Genomic DNA, 10058 nt, shown 5'->3' on the forward strand with positions numbered 1-10058 from the left:
ACTTAATCGTGTTAAACGGAGTATTTCTTTATCAAAATTTCACTATGACGCTTCTTTGATATCTGATGGTTATACCTAAGATCACCTTAAAATAACAAAAGTTTCTAAAAGTGCACGGTCCTCAATGCGCCTTACCAACAAGCTCGGTGATCCCCCCCCCTCCCCCCCATATTCATTTTTTCATTTTTTTGCCAAAAGTTGATCATTTCCTTACTCCTTAGCAAGTTTTTTTTTTTTTTTTTTTTTTTTTTTTTTTAAATCTGTACGTCGGAACATTTTCGGCGAGAGCATCCTTAAGAAACTGCTTGAGACCGCATAACACAAAAATGGCCTCGACGGGATTCAAAACTGCTCAAAAACCGTGCTACCAGTACCCCAGTTACCAAAATGCGATAAATTATTTACATGTAACCTCCAACAAGTTTTAACTCAAAGCTAATTACCTAAACTTCTCCAAATCCACGTTACCATCCGTTTACACATACATCGTGTTATTTACAGAATAATTTTTGAGTCGCCATGCTGATGCTGTATTACGTGAAGGAATAAGGACAAGAATCGTGACAATGCCTAAAAATATTTCCCTTTAGTGTTTTCAATTTTATAGATAATCGTCTAATGGAGGTTATTATTGGACTTTGTTGCCTTTTGAACTGATAAAAGTGTAGTAATAAAACCTCGAAAACAGTTTTGCTACTTTTGTGCAAATAATTCTCTGAAAGATGTTTTCATTCATCGAATGTCATAAATTCTACCCTAGCGGTCTCAAACCAGGATGCATTGTAGAAACATATCACCTTTTAGTATGATTAAATATTTAAAAAACGACATATACATGACTTGGTATTGCAGCTTCCCGTAGGGTCTACTATCGATACAAATATTGTCGTTCATAAAGGTAATTTTGTCTCTCATCCTTCACGAACAAGGTTAACTGTAGACAGAACTTTAATGGTGTTTGTTAACTTACTTTGCGAAACTGAGCTATCTTAGCTTAGTAAACGAACGAACTGGACAGGGAAAGAAATGGTGGTAACTTAAAACAACGCTAAGAGAAAATTTCCTAAGCTGGCGGGAGGCTTCCAGAAATTCAAATTGAGCTGTCAAGAACTGATTTGCATTTTCTCAAAAAAGCAATATTCATAATCTCTTAGAAACATTTGCAATGCTTTTTCCGCGTATCCCTTCCAAGTTCTTATTAAATGCCATTCCACCTGTTAGCTCTGTCAAATACTTGGCATTAAAATTGAAGCGTCTAACGCTTCTTGCCCAACAGCAGTGGCCTTAATTATAATTATACCTGTCGTCTTAGTCAGTGAACATTCGTCATTGTGTTGAGCGAATACACTGTGGAAACAGAGTTACACAGGTAAGTGACTTGAAGTTACGTTATTTATACTGTAAATAACAAGAAATGTAATGTAAATCGCTTTGTGCACCGCCGACCTAAAATATCAGTTTGCATGCAGATGTGTTGGTAGAGGACCATAGAGGACGTTTTAGGAAAGAATTATTTAACATGTTATGCCAAAAAAAACCGCACGCAGGCCTGCTCTGAGTGTTTATCGGAGCTGATATGTTGCAACCTTAAAGTGTGTTAAAATAGCACTATTTTCAACAGGAGCACCCTAAATATATCAATATAGGAAATACCTTTATCAGCTTCCAACTCTCCTCTGCTGGTATTTTATTTGCTGTCATTTTATACCTGCTTATTTGTTTGCGCGTGACAGAAAGAAACATACCCAAACCAAATAGTTCTTTCTGGTGAATAAGAATCATGTTTCAGTTATTAGTTCGCTGCAGGTTATATGAAAATACGAGCATATGAATTCAAATACTCGCTTAACGCTAAATTGACAGTAAAAATCCAGTTATGCCGTATTGTCAAGTATGATTCTAATGTCACAGAAACGCAATACTGGGAATATCTCGAGAATTCAAACTATTTCTCAGGGTGATAGGACAATTAAAAATATTATCTTCATGTATTGATAATAATAATAAAATAAACACTAAAGATATATCTCACAACATTACCACCGTATAACCCAGCTTATACCATGTTCGTAAAATAAGCTTTAAAATATTGAATGTCGAAGACAACATTCTCCCCTGAATTAAAATTAGTCTTTAATTTATGAATCTGGAGAGATGCCGTTTTCCAAGGAAAATAGAGTTCGATCTGTCGCTTCTGTTTTCCCGAAGCACCAAACGAAAACACTGATCACTTGCATTAAAATTCTCGCTTCTGACAGATGGTTCCTGACTAGATAAAAGCTTCTAAAAGTACTGTGACTTCGATTTTCAAAAAACTAATGTGGCTCTGAACCTTACAGAATTTTTTAACTTCTCGGAAAGTTATATTTTATCCTACTAAACTACAATTCTACGATAAAAGATGGGGTCACCGAGCTCGTTTTGAATTATAAGCACTTCAAGATGAAGAAAAAAATATTTTAACAGGTTATACAGTTGCCATGGTAACATATTATGTGGAGAAGATAACCACAACTTGTTCACCCATGATTGGCGCCTTGTGGGATATCAATATTCTAATATCACTTGGTAAAGAATTGTAGAATGGATACGTATGGATCGTCCAATGCGATTCCTTGTCGATCCTTAGATAGTTGCATTTTGCTGCAATGGTTCGACGGATCATTGATTCTTTAGATCTCAGTTTCGATGGGTCGTTGCATGCTTGGATTATTGGCTCTTTTACATCTGGTTTTGGGTTCTTTGGTTCTGTGAATCGATCGTTCAACTATTCGATGATTCGTTTGTTCGATCTGGGGCTGATAGATCTCCCGATCGATTTATTAGTTCCAGAGTATCAAAACCGGCATTTCTATTATGATCCAACTCCAATGCTAGCCTTTAATTTTCTTTTTTGATGTTGCTATTTCTAAGGTTGTATGAGAATGCCCATACCTAGGCATGCTATGGAACCAAATGGCGGCGACTCAGCAGAGCTTTGCATTGAACGCCTTACAAGAAAGTTATCTGAGGTGGAAGCTGTAGTGACGGCCAGCGAAGGCAAAGCAAACCATATGAGGAAAGAACGAGATGCTGCTAAAACGGAGAACGAAAAGCTTCGAAAAGAAGTAGCTAGGTTGAAAAACGAGCTTCTGAAAGTAAGGATGAACTCTGCCCTCAAAGAGAAAGAAATCACTGACGTACTGGTTGTCAAAGATGGATCAAAAGGAACAGGTAATTCAATGACCGTCTTAGAAACAGAAATCCCCGTGCTCCGAAAAGAGAATATTGTTAGGGAGTTAACACAACCACTACTATGGCGATGTGACAGGGTGAAAAAAAAATGAATTTATATTTAAAGGAGCTACGTCACGGTTTCGTATCTTGAAACGTTTAGCCTAAATTTTTCATGTTCGTTGTCTGTGATCCATGTTACTCTTCTCCATCCTTGACCACCCTTGCTTCTTCATGGCTTATTTTTATCTCTTGGGTGTATTTCTATCTCAGCAAAATACTATTTTTAGGTTCCCTTCAGTTTATTAAAGGTAATTTTGTCAGGGCAAAATAACTCAAAATGCCTTGACTGTGAGCTCCTTTAAGCTACGAAACTCAAGACAATCTGGTCATACAGTTTGTTTATCGCTTTCAAAACTGAAGACGTAATAAGACAGTGAAAAACTCGAAAAAGAATCTGAAGAACTGGCCGTAGTCGTTCACGTTCTACACTCTCCGAAATGCAGCAATATTTACAACTCATTGTTCTGTTCATTAAAACTTTCTGATTTGCTTAAACTTGTTATAAGTTCCTTCGTCATTCTTCCCATCATTTCAGTCATTCTTCAGTTATTCTCCTTCATGTCTTGTAAGAAATCCAAGATGATGAATGTAAGATGCAGGGCGAATGTTGTCACGTCATATGAGGCCATGTTGTAGAGGAAAGTGAGGGTAATCTACAAAATGAAAAATAGCCTGAGTACAAAATAGAAAAGGAGGCCATCTTCCCTACCTTGTATCACAGAGGGTGTATAATATTGATCGTGATTCCAATCGCAGGCCAATCACAGCGCAAGATTTATATTATCTTGCCCGCTCTAGGAGCAAGCCAAATAAGCACATAGTTCTGAATTCTATGCAAAACTGTGCGAATTAAGGACTAAAGCCCAACGAAATTATCATGTATGGTCTGAGGGTATGGTGCAACATGCGCTCTGGATGCACGAGGATCAAAACGCAATATGGAGTTGTGTGTAGCTTTGCAAATCTCTTCTCTTTACACCAAACCAGGTTACATCGATTCCGACCACCTCGTGGACCAAAAACGTCGTGGTAGCCTACCGGTTTCTACTATGTGGAGGCAGACAGGCGCACGAAGGGGTGTCTTCGACCATCCCAAAGATCTGCGAAAATTGCTGGACAAGAAAAGCAACGAGTTGGTGCAACATCGACAACAATATAGAATCTTTGAGAATAAGTTTCAAGACGAAGTAAACAGGTGCAGTAAGCTGGAACAAGACACTGAATGCTTGAAGCAGCTCTTAGTTGATTTGTTAGGAATTCATGGGCGTTACCATCGCTCTTATGTGTTCCCATGCAGTAATTTCTCAGCAGTAGTTTTCCTTGTTTTGATTTTTTTGACGCTTATTGCCACATTCGTATTTGTGATGAACAATTATCATTTCTAAATGAGCTTAAAAATAGTGCTTATAAAGTATTTTATCGTCGTGAATAATTGTTTGCTACTCTTAACCTTTTTACCCGAGGAAAGTACTGCTCAATAGTTTTAATTCAAATGATTGTGCGCTAGTATCTAATGCACACGATAAAAATACAGAACTAACCTACACAGGAAACCAAACAACACCAACTTGCTATATCCATTGACTGAAAAGTTAGGACCTCATTGTCACGCATATACTATATGCCACCTTTGGTACACCTGTAGTGCTTTTGGCACACTAGTAGTATTTTCAAGGTTTTGCTGTTAAACAGACACATTTCACTTAGTTACCAAGCTTAGTAACAAAACGTTTATTGCTTCAAATAAAAGAGGAAAACAAATTCTTACGTATTTAATGTTTCTGTGATCACCGAATCTGTTTATAATCATATTGCCACGACGCATGTTTGATCCATTGATCTGTATAGGAGCTTAAAAAAAGGATTATTTTTCCAAGTTAACTCGAAATTATGAGAGGGTTTTAATAAATAAGAAATTTTTTTTTAAGTTTGCCATAAATGGAATCGACTCCTTTGTCTTGATCGTTTCTTTTAGAGGATATGAAAGATTAAAAGTTAACGTTTAATAAAAATTAGTCATTTACATAATTATATCAATTACTTTAAACAAGTGGTCAAGGCCTTAAACGTCAGGCAGGCATCCTGAACTTTCAAAATAAAAGAGTACACTTTGTGTATGACTTGTGCTTTGAAATAATTTATATCCATTAGATCACATCTTTTTATTCAAATAAAACACAGACAAAACAAGACAAGTCATTGTTGTTGGAATGGTAATAGAATTCAAACTTTGATGTTTTCAAATATTTGTTTCTGATTATTATGCAGTACCATCACAAAAGACCAAGGATTGAAAAAAATTCGTGCGCTTTTTGTTTTTCACTTTCACATGGAATGAAAAGTTTACTAAGGTTGGCAAGACCAAAATGGCATTACTGGAGGCAAACTAAACAACGAACAAAAATTGATTGGCATTGCAGAAAACTCATCTTCTGGAACAGAAGGCAGCGTCAAACTGCTTGCCATCAAAGCAAAATGAAACAGAATTACGGTGACTAGAAACGTAAGCAAAAATACCATAACAGCACAAAAGCCGCCGCAAAATATTCCACAAACACGGCATCTATTACGTCCAGGCTCTTTCGGGTGTGACTTGTTGGCGTCGCTAGTAATAATGGGTGTTTCACTTGCAACATTGTTCGACAAAACCACCCGCGCCTGCAAGGTTTCAGGGCAGTGGTTATGGCAGTCATACGCGTGGGCGTCTGCTAAGTTCTCTACTCTTCTCTCGAGGTTGTTTTTGGTGATTTCAAGCAACCGCTGACCTTCAGTCAGTCGAGCAATATCACGGTGAACGCCCTGGAACTGTGCGAGCCTGTGATCCAGTTTTGCTTTTATTCTTTCAATTTCCTCACTTAAGCTCTCGGAAAACGCTGCGACGGTGTGAATGTGTCTAGCCATCCTATCCAGTGGATTGCTCTTATCGCTAAAGATCCCACATTGCGTTTTTAATCTTTTTGTAAGATCTTTGTTTCGCTCAATTTGTCGGACAATCTCGACTTCTTTCTCGGTCAGCAGCTCTTGCAATGAATAGACTTGATTCTCCAAACAGGAATTATGTTCCTCCAACTGGTATTTTACTCGCTGGAGTTCCACCCACTTATTCTCAATCTGTAGAAAACCCAGTCCTGCAAAGAAAGGAGCTGCAAGAGTCACATAGACCAACAAGCACTCCTATCCTAAAAGGGCGAAAGGAAAAATGTCCCTACGAAAATCTAAGGAACAAAACTTGACAGAACAAGCTGTCCCAAAATTTTCCTCACATACTAGCTTTTATTCTCAGATTGCTGTTTAGTCAAAAATTAACAAAAAGCGTTAATTATCTAAAGTTTAGTTACAATTACATTCCAAATCAGCCTGATCATAGGTTTACAGTCTATACTCGATGGACCCTGAAATTTGCATGATCAAAATGTAATATATTCAGTAATGTATTCACACGACATATCTCGGCGGTTTGCCCAAAATTGTTCATGCGCAAATTTCATTAGCCGTGGAGTAACCATGGGACGCTGTTTGGTTCTGGTTAGGACTCATCAGCATGTCATAGGATGCGATCAGGCCCTCTTATTTACCGAGAATTTTAAAGAACTGATGGTGTAGCCATTAAGGCGTCGTTTTACTCCAGAGCTGAACCTGCAAAGGTTGCTCGATCTTAAACCCCAGCCCCAGATAAATATGTATATATGGGAGCAGTGGCTGGATCTTACAAGGCTTATAAAACACACACAAATATACTCTCAAAAAGACATCACCTTCGTTGGCCCAGGCTCCTGTCCACCATACAAACAAGGCCGCTCTATTCACCAGTCCACGCACTAGTTTCCTCGGTAAAGCAAGTACAAAAGCGACCACGGTCTCGTCTTTAACTAGTGGACCTGTGATATGAAAGGAAAAAATATATACATACAAAATTCTCTAACTTTCTCACGCATGGCGGGAGCCTATTAACATTGTTTATTCAAGGCTTGATCGTTTTCAAGGCACATGTCGTAAATTCCATCAGAGAAGACGAAAACTTTCTCATAAACTTTTGTTTTATGTGCACAAAGCAGAACAGAGATAATATAACTGCTTCGCAAAGCAAAGCCGGTTATGAACGGACTACGACAAAACTTTTACTCAGGGTCGGTGACTACCCAAAACAATGTAGGTCGGCTGATTTGTGAATGAGCTTCTAAGAGATTTTTCTGACCCATTTTCTATTTGCCTTTTCCAATATTCGGTATTATTCAATCAGAAGCTATATCTACTGTCCTCAAGAGGGGGTATCCTATTATCCTATGAGTACCAAGTCTTTGATACCCGTGATAGATTGTTTGAGAAATAAAAGATCTGCAGGTATCCGGTTTCTCTGGATTTTCCCTAAAAAATTGTGCAAAAACAGCTAAATCCGGAGAACAGTGTAAAAGAAAAAAAATGGCTGACGAAGATGTTAATTTAAGAAAATTTTACAACAAAAAAACCCCTTCGTCATGCCCAGGTGAAAACATAGCCAGACATTGAGGGTGATAAGTGTTGCTTAAGTACAAGGCCACAAACACGCTTCGATCCCTACTTGGGGGGGGGGGGGGGGGGGCACTCAGAAACGTTTTAGCTACAAGGAGTCTCCGAAGTCCCAACTCTTACCTTTTTAAATAACATTTTTGACAGAAAAGGTAACCGTTTATATACCTTCCATAGAAAATGGTGCCCCTTTCCCATACCTACAGTACGCCTTTACCAATCCTAAAATTTTTCCTGAAAAACTTTCCGTTAAGAAAGGTCGAAAATCCAAAAATAGTTAATTATAAACCCCAAAAAGATCTTCGCGCCTCTTCGTCGTTAATATGCCTGCTGGTTCTTTTAACTGCCTAAACGAAAGTTTTTCCTGCCTGTTTCTATACTTAAACTTGTGAATACTCTGCCATTTTATACACCTCCAGCCTGAAATTAACTAAAAAGACTGCTTTCGGGCAGAGCCGCCGGCCCCCGTATAGCATGTATAGTACATAGGCCTCAATCCGCGTTGATCTTCCTTAACAGGTTCTTAATACAGATTTAAAAAACACAAAAGCAGTGCAAGGACATGGGTAACAATAACACCATGCGCCATACCTGTGTTATAGTTTCTGCTTTGTTCATGTTGTCGTGGCTCAGGAGAAGGCCGAGTACTTCCCGTGTGTACCTCCCTGCGGAGGTCTTCGATCTCGCGTTTCAAGAGGCTATTGAGAGTCAGGGCTTCGTTCCTCTCCTCCCTCAGGTAATTACAGGTAACTCGTTGCTCTTCGAGGGAACGTTCCAATAAACGTAGCTTGGTCCTTAAAGATTGAAAGTCGTGTCCACTGTTGCTTTTTAAATCGTCATCAGTTAGGTTTGCCTCAGACTCGTCAGTTCTGTTTGCTATCGTTGTACAGTCTTCACTGTCCTCGCAAAGACAACCAATTGCTTCCATTGTTATCTGTTCCGGGCACAGTAGTAAACTCCTAAGAAGTTTCCTGAATGCTAAAAAAAACAAACAAACAAACAAACGAAATAATTGCCTTAGAAACCCGTGCTCTAAAGATATCATATAATTGTTTACGTTAGCGCTGCTGCACGTGCATTCTGAAAGCGCAGGCTGATGTAGTGCGGTCTCCAAATAATTGTCGAAAGTAATTTACGATAACTTCAGAAATTCTCGCGCGCTCATAAACTAATTTTCACCGTCAATAAGCAGACAGACACATGAATTTATAATTTATGCAATGCGGCAACGAGCGAGAGCGGACAATTTGACAATTTGTTATCGTAAAAAGAAATTAACGTCAGGTTTTCATGCGTCTGTCCTATTGCTGACAATGAATTTCGTCGTAGCATTGTCAAAGTAGTCTGCGAATCCAGCCTCGTGGATCCACAGCTATTTAGACAATGTTATGACGTAATTCATGATCAATAACAGGAGAGACGCATGAAAAACTGACGTCAATTTGTAAACTGGAATAGTGTTTCGGTATACGTTCTACTACGCTCTGTAATTGGTTGTAAATTAAATAGCAAATCGCAGAAACAGAAGTTATAGCAACACTGTTAATTTGCGAGTTTTCGTCTTTGGCGCTGGTGCTCTGTGTTTACTTTGAGTCTCGGAGGTTCTAGTCATGTGCAAATTATACACACAAACTGATACGGTGCGAAAGTAAAGCTTCATTATCCGTACAGTTTAACAGACGGTAAAGCAGGGTAAAGGACTGTTTTTGATTCGTGACTGACAAGCCGCTTCACCCCCTCTCTGATAAGATGTCCCCTCAATTTTCGGACCGTATACGGACCGAAAGCGGTCTTTATCATCCCTACAAACTGTACAGATCGACAAACCGTTTCACCCCCTCCCACAGGTAAGATGTCATGATTTACATTCCATTTGTTAATGAGATGCAATTTTCGGATATACTCACCGTCTCCCGTGGGGCCAGTCAATGTTTTGTTATACCAGTCCAGTCAGTCAGGGTCAGTTCAGCCGGTATTTTGTTATACTCGTCCCAAATCAAAAATAGAACAAATTGCAAAAAATTGTTTGCTTGACGCCGGCTGGCACACTTTCACGACCTGGTCACTTGCGAGTCGAAAGTTCAAGTTTTTGTTTCCCTAAGGAGTTAGTGAGTTTTTTCCGCCCTAGGGAGTTAGTGAATTTTGACCCATGACATGTGACATGTTCTCCAATCAGAAAACATACTTGAGGCAGCATCCACACCCGCGTCCACACAACCAAGGGCCAAACAACGCCGGTAAATTTGAAAACGCCGGCTTTTCCTTTTCGTGTGGAC

The 10058-nt window shown here is 39.0% G+C and overlaps 2 protein-coding genes across 3 annotated transcripts; one reads left to right on the plus strand and one right to left on the minus strand.

Moving 5' to 3' along the window:
* The first annotated feature begins 878 nt into the window (after positions 1 to 878).
* LOC110058118 (uncharacterized) lies at positions 879 to 5471 on the plus strand. Of its 2 annotated transcripts, XM_089278559.1 has the most exons (3): positions 879 to 1369; positions 2914 to 3213; positions 4264 to 5471. In XM_089278559.1, the coding sequence occupies exons 2-3, from the start codon at positions 2919 to 2921 to the stop codon at positions 4659 to 4661; spliced, it is 693 nt and encodes a 230-aa protein (XP_089134685.1). In that variant the 5' UTR covers positions 879 to 1369; positions 2914 to 2918; the 3' UTR covers positions 4662 to 5471. The 2 variants fall into 2 exon arrangements, with proteins under 2 accessions (XP_089134685.1, XP_020620368.2); XM_020764709.2 differs by lacking the exon at positions 879 to 1369 and having other exon boundaries at positions 2537 to 3213.
* A 142-nt stretch (positions 5472 to 5613) lies between these two features.
* LOC110058031 (uncharacterized) lies at positions 5614 to 8759 on the minus strand. Its single transcript, XM_089278761.1, has 3 exons — positions 8374 to 8759; positions 7032 to 7154; positions 5614 to 6404 (listed from the first exon to the last, which is right to left on the minus strand). The coding sequence occupies exons 1-3, from the start codon at positions 8708 to 8710 to the stop codon at positions 5623 to 5625; spliced, it is 1242 nt and encodes a 413-aa protein (XP_089134887.1). The 5' UTR covers positions 8711 to 8759; the 3' UTR covers positions 5614 to 5622.
* Positions 8760 to 10058: the final 1299 nt, after the last annotated feature.

This window comes from Orbicella faveolata, unplaced genomic scaffold, assembly GCF_042242905.1.
Source record: "Orbicella faveolata isolate gen_17 unplaced genomic scaffold, um_ofav_v1 contig_46, whole genome shotgun sequence".
Lineage (NCBI taxonomy): Eukaryota > Metazoa > Cnidaria > Anthozoa > Scleractinia > Merulinidae > Orbicella > Orbicella faveolata.

What these genes read in the sequence shown, in the direction of transcription:
- LOC110058118 (XM_089278559.1), top strand. Translation starts at nt 2,919, where the DNA reads ATGAGAATGCCCATACCTAGGCATGCTATGGAACCAAATGGCGGCGAC. An exon ending in AGATGGATCAAAAGGAACAG is followed by an intron (nt 3,214 to 4,263) that starts GTAATTCAATGA and finishes ACACCAAACCAG; the next exon opens with GTTACATCGATTCCGACCAC.
- LOC110058031 (XM_089278761.1), bottom strand. Translation starts at nt 8,710, where the DNA reads ATGGAAGCAATTGGTTGTCTTTGCGAGGACAGTGAAGACTGTACAACG. An exon ending in AAGCAGAAACTATAACACAG is followed by an intron (nt 7,155 to 8,373) that starts GTATGGCGCATG and finishes TTCATATCACAG; the next exon opens with GTCCACTAGTTAAAGACGAG. An exon ending in AGGAGCCTGGGCCAACGAAG is followed by an intron (nt 6,405 to 7,031) that starts GTGATGTCTTTT and finishes CTTTCTTTGCAG; the next exon opens with GACTGGGTTTTCTACAGATT.